The sequence below is a fragment of the Hakea prostrata genome, chromosome 9 (genome assembly GCF_041222555.1).
Source record: "Hakea prostrata isolate BN-2017 chromosome 9, UWA_Hpros_2, whole genome shotgun sequence".
NCBI lineage: Eukaryota > Viridiplantae > Streptophyta > Magnoliopsida > Proteales > Proteaceae > Hakea > Hakea prostrata.
Genome location: NC_142608.1, coordinates 48,477,430 through 48,499,408, shown reverse-complemented (window position 1 = coordinate 48,499,408; position 21,979 = coordinate 48,477,430). Strand labels below are relative to the sequence as shown.

The following is a 21,979-nucleotide window of genomic DNA, read 5'->3' as shown; positions in this document are numbered from 1 at the left end:
AACAACATCAGCAGAAGACATTCCTCAGAAACTGATTCTCTACTTGAAGATCACCATGCCCATGAAATTGAGTCGCTGCCCACAAATTTCAGATTAGCACAAGCCTCTACTCTACACTACTCTGAATCTACCCTTAACCTTAAAGGGTATCCTAAAGGAATCACATCAGCAACACCCTGCCTTGAGTTCAATATCTTCAGCATGCCTTCTTGGTTTACTAAGGAGGCTTCTAGTGATGTGAACACAAAGACCCCCTGACTAAAACCTCAAGTGGGGCCCCCAGGGTGGCTCCAAGAAACCACCCCAAGCTGGCCAAACCCCTTTTGGGGTGTATTTTGGGCATTTTGCCCCATATTTTTATTCATGAATTTTAGTTGACTCCAAATTAGTAAGTTAAGTTGAGTTTGGTTTAGTTTGAAGAGTTTTATTTTGAGTTGATTTTAATTGAGTCCCAAGTTATCTTAATCTTAATTCGCATGTGTTTTTTAAGTTAAGTTAAAATTTAATTAAGCATGTGTTTTAATAGATTCCAAATCTGGGGTTGAGGTCTTTAAGTAATTAGATTCATTTTGAGTGTTTTGGTCAAGAGTTGGAATCTTTATCCATTAGGGAATCCCAACCAAGTTAAGAGTCATTATTTAGAAGGCTATTAATAGCCCATCGTTCATTGTAATTGGCAGTTTTAATCATTAATAAAATTGATTGTGTTGAGGATCAGCGTCTCCTTCTTTGGTAGGCCCTGGTTGAGTGAAATTGTACAAGTTTCTTCACCTTCATCAATCCAGCATTCATCAAAGCAATCAAGGTCAAACACAGCATCCAAGTACAACAGCATTCCCCCCTCCCCTGCCTTTCCCCTTGTCCACAGCCCCTCCCCAATCTTCTCCTTGCTTGCACAAGCCTGGAAATTCCACCATACGTGTCCCTGCCCCCTCTCCTCTTGCCTAGACCTAGAAACCCACCTCAAACCCATCACATCTTCACCCTCTACCTTCCCCTTCTGTTACAGCCCAATCCCACCCCATCCCCTTGCATTGGCTTCCTTGCCTCCCCCCACCCCCCGTTAGATCCACCTCCCCAGCCATTGCACCTAACCCTAGAACCTAGTCCTAACATTAATTTCCCAATGACACCTAATTCCCTTAGACCAGAAAATTTCTGCACTTCATCTTCTTCCTTGGAAGAATTCTGCAGAATTTGAAACTTCTGAATTTCAACTCCCTTACAGTTCAGACCTTCCTCACATCCAAGAATACCTAAAACGTAGGTTTTGAGATTGCAGAACTGCCTCACAGTCAGTTCTGAACTGCAAAGACAGTAAGACACCCCCCCCCCCGGAAAAAAAAAAACTTCAACCGTAGCCGAACCTATCCTGACCCTAAATTTGACTGTTAGTTCAATTTCAGACCTGAAACATCTATTACAGTAGGGTTTTAGATCCTTAGAAGACCCTAAAACCGCCTGATACAGCCTTCCTATTTGCTGGAATTTCCTGGGCAAACCGAAATCTAGGGAAATTACATCAATTCCCCTAGCCCTAGATCCTGGTTTACATCAACTAGACTCAAAGATCACATCCATCAACATATCACTCTTCCTGAATTATGTCTGGGAGAAGTACTGGCAACATGTCAGACCAATCCGACATCCATGTGTGTAATAACAAAGGTTAATTTAGAAATACCAGAAGAGAACTCAACTGAAACATCAAAAATCATGGCAAAAACCCATTCATAGTGGACCATGCAAATGAGATAAGCCAATTAAATTGAAAGGTGACCCTATGATTATATGGGGGCTTCAGATGGCCAAATCCATTCAATGGCCAGCCCCGCAAAGTCCTCAGTCCACATGGCTGGAAAGAGACAAATTTATACTTTATATAAAAGGGCCCCTTCGCCATTGGCATTCAAGGGGTTAAACTCCACAATATATTTCCCTTTCAATATGTCATTATATAAATTCATTCATGAGCATACAACAGCTTAAATGCAGTGATGAGAGTGAATAGAAGAACCTGAAGCGAGACAATAGGTGTATAGCCAAGTTGATCCTTAGCTTTTGAACAATTGAAAGTTCTGCTACGTGAGAGAAGTCTAATTCTAGAAGGCGTCAGCTGTGGAACTCGCATTCCATATGATGCAAACATCTTGTATGTCTGCTCCACTAAATATGCAATCGGCATCATGACAGAGGCAGGGATTTTAATTCTAGGTCTGCATTACATTAAACACAAGAACCGTAGTTTAGCAAGTTTCATCACTCAATAATATTTAATGCAGTGGAAATTAGTAGCAAACAGAACTAAAAACTTCTTACATGAAAATAAAAGTGTAGATTTTTATTTTGAAACAATTGTAGCCTGCTCATGAAGTTTGTGACGAAAAAGTGAAAATTCAAGGACTAGAAAACACCATTCATTGAGTTTTGGGGTGAATATGCTCTGTGTGGGCTAGTATTACATTAGGATCCATCCAAATTATAGTTTAATACAGAATGAACACATACAAAATCCATGGATGTAGAGCATGCCAGAGGCAGCATCAAAAGTAAATACTCTTCAATAACTCACATATAAAATGCTAATTGAGAAACCTTAAATAATTTTGTAGAAAAAACACACCTACTACTTCTGATGCATCAATTACCAATGGGTACAACATGGATTATCCATCCAATGTACAGAGATATACTGGGTTGGAATTTGGAAATAGATGCATCACCAGATCAGGGTCCAGCCATGTGGCACTAATCATCTCACATACAAGAGGAATTTGAATTGCTAGAATCAAAAATTCGAGCCAAGCAAGGAGAGAGAAGTGGCTAGGGGAAAAAAATTAATCTCGCCGAGATCCCAGTCATATCTCAGATATCTTGGTCATATCTCGGATATCTCGATAATATCTTGGTTACCTTGGTCATATGTTGAATATATCTGGGTTAAATCAACTCAGATATTTCAGTGAGACTCCTGTATATCTCAGGATTTTATTGTCATCTTGTGCCTCCCAATCATTTGGCTTTGATTTTAACAAAACTTGGAGAGATCCCGCCAGTAACTCTTGCCCAAACTCGCTTTATTAGGGAGCAAGTAAGGCATTGAGATGAAGATCTTGAAACATACCTAAAATAACATGCATGAAAGTACGGAAGTGCAAGTGAGGCATTAACATAGCAGTAGCGAGACAATAGTAGGAGAACACCGTTTCAACTAAGAAAGCCTTGAATCCACAAGGAAAAGAGAAATTTGAGAGCTCAAAACAGAATTTCTGATTGATTTCCTTCAAAGATTACAACTCAATTTATAGACTCTCTTAAACTCTTGATTTGATTTTCCAACTAACTTAACCCTTGGTAATTAATTTTCTAACCAATTTGACTCTAGGAAAATGAAAAGTAACTAGGTACCAACTAATTTGACTCTAGGAAATCAAAAAGTTCAATAACTCCACATAGAAAATCTAGGATGAACCCTTTTCAAGGTAGACTCCACACAATCCAAGTTCACTGGTTCTAGTAGCTCATTCAATGTCACTTCCATGTTCAATTAACCCATTTCTCCATACGCATTCGAATGTAGGATGGTCCTAGATCGGGCACCCAGATGTAATCCACCAGAGGTTGTCCCACATGGTGGTTTCGTCCGGATGCTCTGCATGATTCATGAACACTTCAGATTCACTGGACTCCAACCAGAGAAGGCATGTTTATTTTATTACCAGGGTGTATGCTTCTTTTCCTTTTTTTTTTCTTTTTCTTTTTCTTTTTTGGGTGGAGAGAGGGAGGTAGAAACAGGATGTATACTCATATAACAATAGGGCATGGAGCCGATTATTATGAAGCAAAGAGACATTAATATTTACTGCATTCAAAATATCAGATGGCATGGAAAAATATGCTAAGGTATTGTTGAACTTAAAATTAGCTATGAAGGAGACCAAAGAAATAGAAGTGAAGTGGACGTTTTAGGGGGCACATTAAGAATGGCATGGTGGAATTGAGACATATTGTAGTAGTAAACACAATCAGTGCTTTCATGCCTCAATGCTCAAGTGGAATCAAATGAATGTAGTATGCTTCAATTTTGGACACTCACAGATGGATTACTGCGACATTTTAGTCAAGAAGATTAAGTTTATTACAAGGATTTGTCTGAATGGTCATGTTGTCATAGAGGCTATGAAAGCACTCATGGAGACTATGGAAATGGAAAGGATGAGGCGGGAACCTAACTTATAGACTTTGAAATAGCTTACGATTTATCCATTGGGAACAACTTTGAAAAGCGACCAATCTTTTACCTGCAAAGGTGGGTATCATACCAGCCAACTAGACTTGATCTCAAATCTCAAATCTCAACAAGAAGGTGAAACAAATTGTTTTGTAAGGACGCAAGTTTATACCTAGGGAGAATCTAACAGTTCAAATATTCAACCATAGATGGGTAAAACAACGACAACAACAACAAGCCTTATCCCAACTAAATGGGCCAGCTACATGGACCCTTGCCTTCCAATCAGTTCTATTTGAGGTCATACTAGATACAAGGCCTAACCCATGCATATCCTTTCTCAGCACTTCTCCTAAGGTTGGTCTGCCCCTAGCTTTTCTAGTTCCTTCAATCTTGATGAAATCACTTCTCCTTACAGAGGCATTTAGAGTTCCTCTACTCCTCCGTCCCAGATTCCATCGCCGCGGACATCTGGTTCACCGGTACTAACAAAAAGTCCCCTTTTCTCTTTGGTGGTTCAACGGACGGTCACCCCTCCAACAAGAAAAGGTATAAATATTGAAACTTCTCTGCCATTTGGATCGGAGAATTTATGGAGGAAATCAGGTTTTAAATTTCCAAAAACCACACGATTATATAGCCAAAGGGAATACGCCGCGCCTAAAATCATCCCAAGCGCTGCTAATGTGGCTACTAAGCTATTTCTTTGGAAAGCTCCTACTGAGATGGGAAATTCCCCGATAAAGCTACTAGTACCAAGTGAACTCATATTGGCCGAAGTGGAAGAGAAGGAAATGGTAGAGAGATTCGGCATGGTGCTCACTGAACCTCCGTAATATCTAGCAAGTCGAGTCTTATGTCGGTCATATAGAACACCAACACATAGAAAAAGGGTTGGAGGAACTGGTCCATGACTTGACATTGGTGGAATGCTACCTCCAATTCCCTGTATGTTCGATAGAGCCAAAGATTCCCCCCACTGATCGGAGTACACCGATTACCCCCCGAACCGTACAAGATAGTTACCACCTATCATACGGCTTTCTAACTTCACTTCTTTTTCTGGTCATTCCGCTAAATGTGTCTATGCCACATCAATCGAGTTTCTTGTAGCTTATCATTTATTGGACCTACTCCTAAACTAGCTCTAATATCCTTACCTTATCCATCCTAGTTTTTCCACTCATCCATCTTAGAATCCTAAATTTCTGCTATACTTAGTTTATCTATGTTTTATGGTATGATGGGATCTCGCTTTTCGCTTTTTGCCAATGGCAAGACAAGCTTTGAGCCAAGTCCAGAAAAGTACCAAATCTCGACTAAGATCTCAATCCAACCACCCTTTTAAATCCCAAAACTCAAATGAGATAGGTCAAGATCTCGACCTATCTCACCTCACATCTCGCCGACGGCTTCCCAAGTTCATTTTTTGTCGGATTGTCCCGGGATTTTGACATGCAACACTCCTTAGCAAGGTTTAGCACGTCCATATCAAGAAAAGAAGATTAACCAAGGCCCTTTAAAGGTTCTTCAACCAATAGAGGACATAGCCGTGGTCACGATCCTAGTGGAGCTGGGCCTTGATTCATTTGATCTCACCTTTTATTGTTATGAACTTATGATAGTTGTATTTTCAAGAGTCAAGAATGTGATGTTCTAATGTACTCATATGGATGGAATTTTGTTGGTATTCAAGATATTTGATCATTAAGACTATCTTATCACGTGTTTTTCATTTATATGTCCTAATGGTTCTATATTTCATGTTTTATAATCTTGCATGTCACTTCCAGCAATATTTCGGTTTCAAACTTAGGGTTGACTAAGAAATCATACTTAGGTTATTTTCTCACAAATCTAAGGCCACCAATGTGTTTAAAAGGCCTAAAATAGGCTAAAACCAACTTTGCGCCCAACATGACCCTTGAGACCCCTCAAAGATTGGCCTTGAGTTCACTTGAGTTGGCTGGCCTAGGAAAAATTACTAGATCTCAAGCGAGATCTTGCTTTTTCTCAAGGGCGAGATTGCCCTCAGGAGCAAGATTTGGTACCATGCTATGTTCAACCATAGATTGGTGGTCCTAGATATGTATCCCCACCTTGCAGTTCCATCAAATGTGGGACCTCTACACTCACAAGTTTTTTTTTTTTTTTTTTGGGGGGGGGGGGGGGGGGGATGAAAAGAGATTCTTTAATTCATTTTTTACAAATAAAGTGGTCAAATAAGGAAAGTGGGACATTGAAGGCGACATCATTTCACCATAGAAAGAGTTTGTTATGGTGGGCTTCACAGTGAGAATAGTGAGGGGGATTTCATAGGGAAAGGGAGAAGGGATCACACACTCCACTCCTTAAAATAAAAATCTCAAACTTCTATTGTTAATCATTCTAGCAACTACTAGATTAAAGCAAATATATATGGGGGAAATAACAAGAGTCCTGCTAAAACTATACCACATTAGAGCTACAGTATGAGAACTCGCGAGATCTCAAGATATCTTGCTTTTTTGGAAAAGTGAGACGAGTTGCTAAGAAAACAAGAAGGTAAGAAATCTTGGCGAGTCAAAATCTTGATCTAGGTCAAACCGAAGTCATGAACCAAACTCAGGTATGAAAGGCCCCTATCTCGACTCAATCTCACCAAGACAAAAGGAGTTTTGCCAGTTTCTTTCCTTTGCTTTCTGCCACTTCACTTATTTTGACAGAATTTTTTCCCAATTCTTAATTGGAGCGGCTATAGGAGTGAATCACTAGCACTTTACAAATGTAGCGATGAGTATAAAAAGCCATGTTAGGGGTTCACTTCAGTGTAGTGGTTTCCAACTTGGTGTCCAAAGAGGAACTCACGCTTACATTATTTTTATTCATAAATCTGAGGGCACTATTGTGTTCAGGAGGCATTCAATAGGCTGGACAGCAAGTTTTAGCCCCAAATGACAGTGACTACCCCTCAAGTCGGAGCATCAAGTTGAGTTGGGAAAGAAAAGAAAAAAAAAAAAGTCCAACTCGGTGAGATCTCACCCAGATCTTGAGTCAACTTCTTGAACTATGAATAGAACTGAATTGAGAGTAGCTCCCATACTTGAGAAGCTAAGGAAGAGTTCGTCGAGGACTTAAGCTGGCAGGATCATGTTCAACAGATACCTTGAGAATTGAGATGCACCATTACAAACAAAAAGCCTAACCAATCCTCAACCTATTAGATAACCTAAACTAATTAGGAAATTGAAATAATAAAGAGAATAGGCTTAAAATAGGACTCTAACTGAAGTAATGAAATAAATTTTGTTTTACTATATTCTACCATGTTTTAGGCCTATTAAGTGGGGCAATTACAAAGTAAATCCATGGAATCAAAGGTCAAATACATAGATTATCCAATCCTAGACTGTTCCTAAGCAAAGAAGCCCTATTTTAATGAATCTGCATCACATTGTATGCTCAATATAAAGAATAGACATGTGAAATATGTCTACATATTATATTTTTTAATTTTTGTTTTTCTTTTGTAAGACTACTAATTACCAAACTATTATAAACTAATAAGTGGCCAGTTTAATAGAATGATAGAATCAACAGCAAAAAACCAACTTGAATAAAAGTTGCTTAAATTTGTTAGTTACCAAAGTGATGACTGTTAAAATTAGTCTTTGTGGTAGGGGCATTCTGGTCTAGTTATTTGTTTTTAGGCTGTATCTCTTTGATTGGCAGACTAAACCACCTGCCACTTACTAAGGGTAGTGTGATCTTTTGTCATATTTGAATAATTATAAATACTTACAGCCTCCTGCAATTAGAGTCAACAAATCTAATTGCAGCGCTTCTTCTCCCTAACCTGTGATCTCTCTTCTTCCTTCTTTTCTCTTCTTTCTTATAACACTTGTTCATTGTTTATTTCAAGATTCTGCTTTCTAACATTTAAAAATTTTAGTATAACCTCCAGTTCTTTACCCCCAACTTAATCAATTGGGAGCATTAGTAAATTCACTTCTTATCATCAGGTAGCACTCGGTTCAAATTCTCATACTTTAAAATACATTGAAGAAATTTGTGATTTGAAGATTTCAAACCCCAAGTTCACCAGACATCATCACCTCTATTCAAGGAACACTTACACAGATACACCTTGTGGCCAGGATTTTGTAAAGAAGAGAGCAATAAACTGGCAGATGCAGTTGATTCGGCTGAAGGGCAGAGCAAAATGCATATTGGGCTGGTGGGCCTGTCAAAGGCACAAGCAATGCTCTTGGTTTCTTCCCAAAGCCGCTAACCAGATTTCCGATGCCGGCTCTTACAACCAAACACGATTACACAAACCAACTGCAAACCAAGCTTCGAACATTGGGCAATATATTTCCTTCCCACCACACAGTTGACTGTTTAACCTCAACTAACCCCATCCCCCCCCCCCCCCCCCCCAAAAGAAAAAAAGGCATACACAAAATTACATCATCTGTCCCTCTCCCCAGGCTAAAGCACATTATTTGTTGAAGCTCTATAAGACTATTATTTCTTTTCATGAACTTTATGCCTTGTATGGTAGATAATTTTGAGGAAAGTAAACATCATGCCATTCTCACCATCTTTTTTATAGATAAGATTCCGACACATTCAGTGGGTCAATGTCATAAACATTTCCACATTCATCTCATAAGTCAAGTTTCAACTCTAAAGCATGTTATATGGATTAAAATGATGCCCAAAATTTTGTCGGAGCCTGGAATTACATATGATTGCCTTTTTTATCTCCTTGGCAGAGATGCAACTAACTCAATGCAACGACTCTCAATCCACGTAAGAGATGAGACCTGAGAGGTACTAATAAAGTTATAAGTACATAAATTAAGGCACTTACTGATGAACCAATATTAATTTCGACCATACAGCATTTTTCCAAGGAAAAGAAGAACAACATCAATAAGACATGGAATAGCCTTCACTAAATTAACCCGTTCAACAAGAACTTCAACAAAATAACAACAGAAAGCCTGTCCTGAAAACAAAAAACATGAAATCTATATAAAATGTCTTGAGAATACCTTTCATAGCCAAGACCTTCAAGAATAAGTGACACAAACTCCCAAAATTTTATTGGCTCCATATTGGTCACAAAATATGCCTGCAGGAAAACATCATGTTGTAATGAGTTTATCTTTAATCCAGAGACAGTTTTGGAGCTAGAACACAAACATTAAAATTTAAGTTTCTACCAATGTAATCAGAACATACAAGGATCTTGTTAGATCAACCCAAGGAAAATCAATGAACAGTCTGGAGGTATATTTATGCAAGTGCAGGGGCTGGATCCACCACCCATCTGTATTTCCAGGGAGATCGGTTACACTGACCAAAAAGTAATAAATGAAAGAAAAAAAAATGGTTGGCAATGGAAGAAATATCAGGCTTGACATGAGGTATTCGATGTGTTAAACATGCAATGGTGGGTTTCACCCCTTGCATGCTTTGTATAGCCTCCGGCCAATTATAGGAAATCTATCCTCCAATAAAAAGCTTCTATCCTCTTTTGTTATATAGTAGGGTTTGGTGCTAGGAGACACCCCAACCCATGTCAACATGCATCTAAATACATATCTTGACAAACGACATTATACCTGCCCTGAAGCTTTTTTTGCGACATCTTCATTTGCAAGAGCTTTCTCAGCACAAATATGTGCATGGGCCACGTTTTCCACATAAGTGAAATCATACATATTGTTGCCATCCCCAATAATGAACTGACAAAAATTAAAAAGAAAAATAAATAAGCAATAGATATTAAGCAAGACCATCAGCCGTAAGATGAAAATAAAGCAAAATTAAAGCAAACAAAGAAAGATCTCAGGATTGAAAGTATCTAAATCAACCAACTCACACATCATGACCTCGCTACCTTATGAATTGTACCAGTTTCTAACAGTCAAAAAGTCTGATCTATATCTTATTAAAGTCATACAGATTGGACAATAACTATTTGATCTACTCTTTTTGTACGTCTTCTCAAAATCATTGAGATGAAAGGTGACAAAACTAAATTCAAAGCATCCTAAAGTTCATTTTTAAAAAGAGAAGTTCATGTCAGAAGTGAAGTTGACAAGGATGATGTGCATCAAAGGCCCAAAAGATAATTTCCTCAAATGTGTTTTCTATATTTTTAACCATAAATACTCATGAGGTCCATTCTTTTCAACAGTAGTGCAAATATTGAGGAAATTCTACCATTAGCTATGATAGACTTAATTTAATAGGTTCCACATTGCAAACCATATCACGAAGAATTAAAGGACATAAAGTAAGATAGAAAAGGAAAATTAAATGTAGAGACTCAAGTATATGTTACTAGCCACCAGCATGGTTCAAGAACTCTGTTGAACCCAACAGTTTCGTCCGATATATCTGTCTCCCAAAACTGAGAGGAAACTTGGTACAATCAGGTTAACTGGTTTCAATCCATTGGTACAATCAGGTTAACTGGTTTCAATCCATAGTACAAAATTTTGTTTCTGTTGTCTTGACCTGTCCAAGATGAAATCGGGGCCTAAACAAAATTGAGTCTGTTGACTGAATTTCGATGAAATGTTGTCCTTAGCAAAATCTCTGTGAAATTCCAAGGGGTTGTATGTAATTTGTAATTTGTAATTTGTAAATTATAATTGAGATTTGACTACTAAATATTTGTTCATTCATTTTAATGAAAGTTCCAATATTCTTTTGTATATCCATGTTTACATTTGTGAAAAAATATGATCCAATTCCGTCTGCATACAGCAGGGCATTTGCAAATCCAGAACACCACTTTGTGTTAGGTTTCAGTCAAAATAGCATTTTCATTGTGTTTATCAACCTCAAATTGGGTTGACATAGAAATCAGACCCAAAAACCACCTAATAACCTACCCAAACAATCAACCAAAACATGGTATGCCGAAATTTTGGTGAAATCTCAAGGTCTTGGCAGTCTCGACACCGAGACAAGACGAAATTCTAAACATCGGTTTCAACAATATTTCGCAGATTTTGGTAGTTTCAACACATTGTGACTAGTTCCAAACAATTTTACATCACATGACATGTCAAGTTTTACCTAGAAAATACCTTGTTCAACCTGGTTTCAATCAAGACCAGGGAAATCTTGGTTCCCTGACTGGTAAACCAACTTTGCTTCAAAGGTTTAGAACCACAAAATGCAACATGCCAGAATCCACACAACTGGATTTTACAAACAATTCCACCCATGATTACTTGAGTACGTCTTAAGATAGAAAAGGTAAGTAGATTGATTAGCCAAAACATGAGCTGTATTAATAGGTCTTCAAAATGACTACTTTCATCAACTTCTTTGTTCATATGCTAATTACATACTGACATCCATCTTCTTTTGCCACAAATAGAATAAAACATGGAAGAAAGAAGCTTCACATAGATAAACTCAATGAAAATGAGGATGTTAAGATGGATGAGTAGCAAAACAAGGAATGATAAAAGTAGGAGTGTTCATATTGAAGCAGATTTAGGAGTAACTCTACCACATGATAAGCCATGAGAAACTCGTCTTGAGGTTATAGGCATGTTCAAAGCCTTCAAATGCTCCAGTACTGAGGAGTGATCTGATTCACATTTAAGGAACTAAAAGAGCCTGAGGCAGACTCAAAATTATTCCAGAAGAAGTGGTGAGGAAAGACATGCATTGCTTAGACCTTCTATCAAATGTCACCTTGAATAGAGCTGGTCAGATGGCTAGGATCCATCCAGGCAAACCCATTTTGGGGGGGATAAGGCTGAGTCATTGTAGACATAAGAAACTCAATGTTTTTCTGGCCAAGAAAAAAGTAGCTAAAAGAATGAAATAAAACAACAATGAGAAAGCAATTGTATACTAACATGACCCAAAAAACAGCTGTAATGGGAAATACCAGCAGAAACATAGGAAAACCCACTAATTGTATGTACATACATAAAATGACAGTAGTGCTTGACATGTTGGTCAAGTGCTCACTTGCTAAACTATTGGTCATGCAGCTGAATTCTAAGAAGTAGCCTCTTTGAAATAGCATCTAAGGCTGCCTACAATTCACCAACATCCAAACCCAGCTAAATGTGGCAGCCATGTGCACTGGGTATGACTTTTTACACAAAACATGGGTGACTTGTGCAAATCCAAGATAATCGTTTCATCAATTTGAAGACCATTGAAAACTCTCTGTTGGACATATGGCACTGACACAGTCAGTGAGACACACAAGGAGAACTAGTGACAGACAAGTGATAGTGTAACATACAGTACAGTCAGCATGATGTAGTCCTAAACTGATAGATGATCAACTAGGAGCCAATTCTTCCTAGATTTTGATCAGAAAGAGCTTATGGGACACAGTAGGTGGGTTTTGTACGTTCGGCTAGGCATATAGGTATGGTTTTGTGATACAGGGTAAAAGGAGACTTCTATGGTTGAAGTGAGGATGACCTTTTATGCAACAATGCCTATTAATATCATATGGGAGGGCTACAATAGGTTTCAAGGCAAAAGAGAGATTTCTTGAAAAATGGGGTGGAACTGAGAATCTCTAAGTAATGTGGATGGGAGGCTTCTAGGTGCCAGAATAAGATGAAACTTGAGTACAAGAAATGCTTGGTCATCGCAATGCTACATGGATGCAGGCAATTCGTTAAAACCATGCTAAAATTGCAATGAAGTTACTCATGGATTGACTACAAGAAACATCGGTGAGCCATCTGCCATTAAAATGCTACTCAACATCACATTAGGACCTAGGTATGTCTCTTCATGCTGAAGTTATCTGAACTGAACAGTGAGGGGTATCAAAAATTTCGACCAATTTGGTACCCTCCCTCATCACCCCTAAAAAAACATCCCACGCAATCTTTTACCACATGCAATTTGCTGAACTTTATGAAAGGAACAGAACTACCATACTTTTCAGATAACATAAGGCTCCTTTAGACAAATTGTCAGTTGGGAAAAAAGATCTCTGAGGTATATATTATGATTTCTGACAACGTATACGAGGACAAGGGGAACAATCTTTACATGATGTTGTCAAAAGTACAAGGGTCTATTCCTTTGGTTGCGAAGTCAATATACAAAACCATTACCTTGCCAAAACAAACAGAAAAAGATAATAAAAGAAAACATAATGGAATAGATACATAAAGACCCAAATGTTTTGTCAACCATTTTTTTGGAATCTCAGGAGAATTTCAATTAGAACCCGTAAAACCCTACAAATGAATTCCGGCAAAGAACAACAATTTTATGCTGCTAATTTGGCAAATAAACAAACCTTGGTTTAGCAGGTTAGTAGAGATTTAACAGCAGCAGAAAAGATGATAGGTTTTTACTATTTTTGACAAAAATTTCAGAAATTTCAATAGTTTCAACCAATAAATACCAAGTTTGACCAATTCTACCATTTCAAACATCTTTTTTCAGCACTTTCAAGTAGTTTTGAAAAGTTTCTGTAGTTCTGACCAGTTTAGACCAAATTTCAGTTTCTGGCAGGTTGAAACCTTGATTGACACTGAAAACATTTTCATTGCTATGGAGATATACTATAGGAAAACAAAAGAATGTCCTAATTACTATGATCTTAATCATCCAAGTGCTAGATTCTTTTGCAACTAGTTACATGATTCACATAGCCATTGGCCACACAGGAAGGACAAAAGGGTCAGATGGTTTTTGTGACCTGGTTAAGTTCAACATCTTGAAGTTCTGTGTCAATGGTGTTTTTATCAATCAATCCATATGCAGCAATTTGTAAACCCATGGCATACATAACTGATCATCATAAAATATCAATGTTGTGCTTTGAAAAGTTGACAGCAACGCTAGAAAATTTCTACTATGACCTTTAAACAAGAAACTTTGCAGGGGAAGCACAAACATAATCAATCAGTGGGAAGATGAAAAAATGCTTTGCTACCTTAGATTTCCCAGCCCTTGCAGCAGCAACTAGAGATGGAACCAACAGCTTATCACCAGGACCAAAAAGGCTACTAGGCCTTATGCAGCAGGTTAAAAGCCCATTTGTACCATTTGATTTGATAACTAGTGCTTCCCCTTCAGCTTTAGTTGCTGAATAAGAATCATTATGCTGATGAAAGCAACAAGGAGAAAGAGTCAACCTTACCGTAGAAAACAGAGCGCACATGCAGCTGCTTAAAGAGCTTAGAAGTTTCTTTTATAAATGGGTATTGGAAGTATGACAAAACTACACATAAATTCAACAGCCATACCCGGGGGCGACAGGGAGGACTTAGTGCCAGTTTGCAATACTGGTGTGTATAATTTTAGAAGAGGAGATAAGAAGCCACTTCAAGAAGATCAAATTAGAAATAGGGGGAAAATGAAGATAGCTACATCTGGATCTTAGAAAAGGAAAAAGGTAATGAGGCACAGATGCATAATGCTGTTATAGTAAGCATATACAAGTCCTGGTCACTTAGGGTGCAAAGCCTGCCAACTTCATGTGAGGTATCGACCTGAAAATATCCTTTGGGGACATCCAAATGAAGTAGCTGATGTAAACACCAATTTGAAATATCCTCCGGGAACATCCAAATCAAGGCCATCTATATGACACATAACACTGTCATATTAAGCATAAGCATATACAAGTCTTGGTCACTTTGGGTGCAAAGCCTCTCCAACTCTATATATCAACCAGAAAATATCCTTTGGCATCATCCAAATTTAGTAGGTGATGTAAACACCAATTTAAAATATCGTTTGGGAGCATCCAAACCAAGGCCATCTATATGATGTATCTTTTGTTGATGTAAACAACAATTCACTACTAGATTTCATTCTCCTAGATCGTAAACAAAAGATCTAAAAAGTTATAGTACAGCCATTTGGCAAATGAACTGTGGCCTACTAGTAAGTAGTAACTTTGGCTCCCTTAATGGTGGTTCCTAACTGTCATAGACACATTTCGAGAGGCACAAGGCAAGGACCATTTTATTTCAAGTCACAATGAATTATTTCAATTATAACTCATGGGGAGGGCCTTGGTACAATGGTCGATGAACCACATATGTAGCCTGAGGTCAAGGCATCTAAACAGCCTATCAGCAAAAATTGCTGGGTAAGCAGCATAGGAAAATCGCCCCCACAACTCTGCTTGCGTGAAAGCCTTTAGCACCAGATTAACCCTTTTCCTTTAGAAGATCACATGTAAATGGTTTAGTAAGTTGAGACTCAAAACAACTTAGCATGATAATCCAAGTATATAAGGCAGATAGATTGACACACACCTTAGGCGGATAAGGTAACGACTCGTCCCCATTGAATATTCCATGGACCCCATCAAAGACAACACTTGGAGAGCTCGTATAAATGAGTCTCTTTACTTTGCACTCAATACAAGCATCAATAACATTTTTAGTTCCTGTAAAAAAGAGTAAAATTACACATAACAAACGTCAGATGATTCACATAACCAGAAATTTGACAAATTTCCAAACTATAAGATAGTGTCAACTTTTAGTTCATCCTTCACGGTGCCTTACCTATTACATTGACAGAATGATGAAGCTGGTGATTGTTGACTGATGAATCTGGGGCAGCCATGTGGAAGACAACCTCCACACCTTCACATACTGCAAAGTAGAAAAATAAAGGGAAAATATAATAAGAAAATAGCAGTGTTTTATGTTCTCATTCAATAAAAAAAGAAGTGTGTCAAGCATCTATCCGTGAAACTGCCATGATTCTTTTTCTTTTCAATTCACTCCTTACAGAAGTACACCCCTTTCAGAACAGATGAAAGAACATATTCTTCACAATATTAACCTTTAGATCGATAACCCAACAAACTAATAACACTAAACGGAGTTCTCCAGAATTTAACCAGTACTGAACTGTTCTCAAGCCACCTTGTGCATTTTTAATACACCACCCAGATAACCACTCTAAGTTAATAAATCCCACCATAATTCATCTTTTTTACCCATTAAAATACATGAAAATGGAGATAACGAAATCAGACCATGAATTTTAGAAAGACAAATGGGAGAGAAAGTATAAAACCTTTAATCACTTGGGCTTTGTCTCTAAGATCCGCAGACACGTATTCAGCACTTCCAGATCGAAGCGCTTCCCCAAGAATTCCCTGCTCTTCATGGGGTTCGAGCTGAATGGACGGGCCCAAGTCTGCAATGCGAACTATCCATTTTCCTGACCGTATGAGCATTCCCACCAAATGTCGCGCAGCAAAACCCCTTCCACCCGTAACAACACATCGCTTCTCTTCTGTCCCCATTCTCTCCGAAGCCCTGTTATTAGTATTGGAATTTCAGCTTTCAGATTTCATATAAGAGTGAAGGTACAAACTAAGCGTCTCAAATATGATCTTTTTTTCAACAGTAAGTGGAGAATAACAGAGTACAAATAAGATAGAACAAAGCGAAAGACATTCTAAAATACGGTTCTCTTTCAAATTTGAGTTCCAAATCCGAACCTCTTGGCTCCGAAACCAGAGAAAATGAAAAGAATCAAATGACAAATGGGGATCTCACTTCTTTCCTACACAAAAATTATTCCAGAAATAAGAAAAATGATTGTGCATCTACGGAGATTTACAGGCGTCAGATCTGAATCGAAAGGCTGAACAAGCTTTCTTCTGTTGTTTATTATTTAATCATTTATTAATATTAGTATTATCATATTCCCAAAAACAGTATTAATGTTTTCATTATTTTTGTTAGCAAATGGCACCGGGATGGAAGCATTAAAACACTAATACCCCCACTTTATGTTTAAAAAGTATAAAGACCTCAAAATTGGATTTTCATTAGATATATTTGTCCAATTTGTCACTGACAACCTTTTCAGCACCGTTTATTATATGGATATTTTTTAAAATAAACAATGATTTAACCGTTTTCAATTATTAATTTAACAAATACATCCAATGAAAATCTAATTTTGGAGTCTCTGTATTTTTTAAACATAAAGTGGGATGTGAGTGCTTTAAAGCCTCCCTTTTGGGGTACTAGTGCAATTTGCTATTTATTTTATAAATTTGTTTCTTCTTCTTTTTTTTTTTTTTTTTTTTTTAGTTTGGTAAATGAAGATCCATTGATGATATGAAGACATGGTGTCACTTGTGCAAGAGTCGACAAACCAAAGAGTGAAAATTTACCACGATGTGTTGTGTTGGACAGCAGCCAGTCATCAACCACGGATAGCATGGAAAGGGCAAAATTAACCAAACATTACAGCCACATCGTTCTTAGAGGATGGGGAGGCGTCCTGCACATCTGGATGATTATACTCATTAGTAGACCAGGCACATGGGCCTACTATGCCAATTCCCTTTATGTTTACTCTTTCTGTTTTGATTTGCTTTGCTCTCTTGTGATTTTCCCTAACTACCATTTGGTTATATAAAAGGAATTTGGAAAGTAAAATGAAAGAGTTGCTCCTATTGATTCTCCATTGTGGCGAGCTATCTACAAAGTTGAAAGTAAAATGAAAGAGCACTTGCAAAATAACCATTGGAGATGGTAAGAACACTTATTTATGGAGGGACAACTGGTTAGACATAGAAGGTACTTTGGAAGTCCATGCAACATCTCTAGTACCCAATCAGTGGCAATGGGAAGTCGTTAATCAATACTTGAAAGGTAATGGCATGGAATGGACAACAAAAATTGAGGGATGCCTCCTTGCAGAAATATGCAACAAACTAAAGGATATCCCCCTCCCCTCTAGTGACAATGGATCGAATGTCATGTCTTGGATCCCATCCCCTGAAGGTATTTTTTCGATATGCTCTGCATATGAGACATTAATAAAGAATGAACCAGTTGTAGATATAGGCATCTTCGACGAAAAATTCTAGAATACATCTTGGAAACTTCATCTCCCAACCCGATTTTGCAGCTTCTTCTGGCTATTTGTAAAGAATCGGTTGATAACTAATGCTAGAAAGCACCACTTGCAACTTCAGGATAATGATAAATGCAATATTTGCATGACAGAGGTGGAAGATGTTTTACCTGTATCCAAGGATTATTGCTTTGCAAGAAGCATTTGGGAACATATGGTTAAACCACGTAATCAACTATGGTTTTTTAGGTGTGAAAAAGAGAAATGGATCTTTGCCAATATCTGCAGGTTTGCTGCCAAATGGAGCAGAGATTGGCCTGAGCGATTTGTGTGTACCCTACAATTTTCGTGGGGATGGAAAAATCGGGATACCTATGAAGTATATTTCTCCAAACCAAGGAATGGTGTGCTCATTATCGAGGAACTTTATCGTGCCATTAAGGAAGCTTAGACAACATGCCGAAGCCCTGTTCTTAAACCAAGTAAAGAGTTGGAAGTTTTATGGTGGAGATGCCCCAGAAGAGGATGGTTTAAGTGTAACACAAATTGTCACATTATGCCCAAATAAACCCAGCCTATACCCTATCTTGGGTTATCCGGGGAGTGATCCACAGCCCAAAAGATCAAGTTTAGGAACGATCATATCCATTTAGCACAATAACATAATCAAAAGCAAGAACAAATCATAATGTTCAAGTAATTTATAATAAAAGTCAAGAAAAGATCTCAGAAGTATCACTAAGAATATCATAGTGCGGAATAATAAGATACCAAATCAAAAGACAACTGTAGAGTATAGCGGAAATATACCCTACAAACACATGCGGAAGGTAGATCGAAATCTAAGTAAAGCTCTAAGCTAATACAAGTAAAGTAAAAGATAAGTCTAGAAGAAACACGAGAAATCCAATCCACATCTTCAGTCAGCTCTTCTTCTTCTTCAGTCTTCATCTTCTTCACCCTGTGCTTCCTTGTACATAACGTCATAGTATTCCAAACCTGTAGAGAAGTCTAACAAAAGATATGGTACAAAAGGAGTGAGTTTCGAAAGAAACCCAGTAAGGCAAGTTAACTCATAACAACATAAATAACATGTGGCAGAACATAACAAGATGCAATGCAATATGAAACAGATAATGTATGTATGCATCTAAACTCTATGTATGTTGGTCTCTATTGGCAGAAATGCTTTAAGTTGTAACACCATACTTCTTTGGGTAGGTCACACGTACGGCTCCGGTTGGTAGTGGGTCTTTCATCCCTCGGGACAATCCATGGCTAGGGGTTAAGTCACCGCTCTCTCACATCACCATTTGGTCTAAGTACTAGCGCATGTCAAGGTAAAGCCTAGCCCAATGCAAGTCATCTACTCAGTTACATCAACTCAGGTCCAGATACTTCCATTCCTCGCCCCAGGCGATCCTTTCCGGTATCCTTTCCACTAGAGTTGTAATAGTCCCGGACTATGAACTCATCAACCCTATTGGTTATCCACATATGGTAAATGGGAAGCTCTCACGTCCCCTCACGGGTTGGTTACCGGTCTTGAGCGCTTGTGAGCCCAAGTCTAGCCATATGCAACCCTCCAATAAATGGCCCCCACAATATGATTCCCGTCCTCTCACGGGTTGGTTACCGGTCTTGAGCGCCCGAATGATTCGGGAAAGCATCGATGGGCATCTTCGGAGAACATCCCATACTATTCCCTCCGATGTCCAAGGACAAAAGTGTCAAAAGGACACCTCCCAAACCATACCTAGTCAAAAGCATTCTAAGATTAGTCATGACATACTCAATCAACACTTCATCATATGAAAGAGAACATAAAAGCATAAGCTAATCATTAAACAATATAGTAATAAGCAATTCATATAAGCTTAAATAATAAAAAGAAAACATAAGTGAAGTGCTACTATACTTACAGTAGTACATCAGAAGTATAAAATATAAGAACAGTAAACAAACTCATAGTTTCATAAAGTAGAAACCAAAGAGTGTGCGATCTATGTTATTATGAAATAACTGTCCTTACCTTGATTATCGCCGAAGATAATCCAAAGATCAAAGAGAGAGGCTCCAAACTTAGCAAATAAACCCCTAACAATCATAGGTATAACATTAGGAAAGATGCCTACAAGATCAGAGAGCAAACGAATCAAACTGAGCGAAAATTGAAACTACTGCCTTCATTGGTCGAGTGCCTTGGTCTATTGACCCAGTCGACCAAGCAGTCGACCAATCGAGTCAGTACGGAATTTCAGAATTTAGATTGGTCATAACTTCTTCGTTTGAAGTCGGATTGATCCGAAATTCGAAGGGGAACTTCCTATAATGTATTAGAACTATATGGGAAGGTAAAAACATCAAGTCATGGTCAAAATATGGGTTCTTGATTTGACCCAAGAAACTAGGGTTTCAACCTTTATGGCTCCCATGAAAATGTTATGATCACGGAATGAGAGGGAATGAATGCTTGGCCAATTATAACAAGAAAATCATAGAAATATCAAATTTAGATTAACATAAATATTACCCATGAGGTTTCCCTCGCATGGGAGGTTACCAAAGGTTTCCAGAAAGATCATACAAGGTCAGGGTTTCAAGAAATTAATCAGGCTAGGGTTAAGATCATGATGATGATCATAGATCTCAAAGAAACAAAGGAGATCACGAAAGGATGGTTGCAAGATTGCAGCATCTTCTTCCTGATCTCAATCAAGAACAAGATCGAAGAAAGAATAATTTAAAATTCAGAAGAGGTACTAACCTTGAATTGTCAGATCAGAGATGAGAGGCTTCATATTTGCAGAGGAGTCTTCGAAATCACTAGAGAGAGTTTCGGAGAGGTCTTTTCATGTTCAAAAAGTGTTTAGGAGGCAGCCGTATCTAAGAAACTCAAAGTAGGGTTTAAATAAAAGTGAAAAACCCTAAAATTGCATTTTCTCGGATTTAGCAAACCATTGGTCGAGTGCTTGGTCAACTAGCCCAGTCGACCAAGGAGTCGAACAAGCAGAACAACAAGGTTCAAATAGGGATTCGAGAGGGCTATACGTGGTCAAATTGAGTGAGGTTTTCTTCCACAAGTCAATAAAGAAGTCTAGTTTCCAAAAATACCTTCAGATCAAGCATGGGAGTTCATTAGGTCCCCCAACTAAGCTCACCTTCTTCGATGCTCAAGCAGGATTTGCCAGACATAGTTCAGCAACTTCGGATAGGGATTTGGAGGGTTATATGGGGTCAAATTGAGTGGGATTTTCTCCTACAAGTCCATCAAGAAGTCTATTTTTGGGAAATACCTTTGGATTGAGCAAAATGGTTAATTAAGTATTTCAACTAATTCACACCTCTTCGGTGCGCAGATTCAAAATTAACACTGACAATGCTCCCAAGTGAAGGGCATCATCGTCAATGTCCATGGGCTTGGGCTCCAACACCAAATCATCAACCAAAAGGGTCTACAAGTCTCTTATTCCCCCACTTCGGGTCTTCGGACCTACAAACATAACAAATTCCGAGCCGGGTCAAGGTTAGGATAAGGCCGGACATTACAGATCTACCCTAAGGGAAAGGTCTGGCATTACTTCCTAAGGCTTTCAAAGATAATAACACTGAAATCAAGGTCCAACTTTAAGGTGTAACATTTAAACTAACCTTTCTTTACCCAAAACAGATAGGGTGTCCTGGCTAGGTTTGGGCTGGATTTTACACAAATGCTTCTGTGAATGTGAAGGAGTGTTACGCTTAATTAGCTAGGGTGATTCGGGATCAAGCAGGCTTGTTCAGAGGAGGATTTGCGATCAAGATTCCTCCATGCGTAGTAAAGGCAGAAATGCACACAATCAAAGACGGGGAGAAGGTAGCGTTGGATATGGGACATGGCCACTCCAAATAGAATCA

General features: G+C 38.3%; 1 protein-coding gene across 4 annotated transcripts in view; it reads right to left on the bottom strand.

The window, feature by feature from the left end:
- The window catches only part of LOC149005389 (3beta-hydroxysteroid-dehydrogenase/decarboxylase), a 34,528-nt gene extending 17,716 nt beyond the window's left edge, over window positions 1-16,812 (bottom strand). For 3 of the 4 annotated variants that reach the window (XR_016175680.1, XM_089169414.1, XM_089169416.1), the window contains exons 1-8: window positions 16,710-16,812; window positions 16,280-16,524; window positions 15,760-15,849; window positions 15,505-15,638; window positions 14,172-14,342; window positions 9,844-9,966; window positions 9,271-9,350; window positions 2,018-2,216 (exon numbers count right to left, since the gene is read on the bottom strand). Coding sequence is in view for 3 of the 4 variants with exons in the window: in XM_089169414.1 (XP_089025540.1) it covers window positions 2,018-2,216; window positions 9,271-9,350; window positions 9,844-9,966; window positions 14,172-14,342; window positions 15,505-15,638; window positions 15,760-15,849; window positions 16,280-16,511 (1,029 nt within the window). In the remaining variant the exon portion in view is untranslated. The other variant, XM_089169415.1, reaches the window with a different exon arrangement.
- Window positions 16,813-21,979: the final 5,167 nt, after the last annotated feature.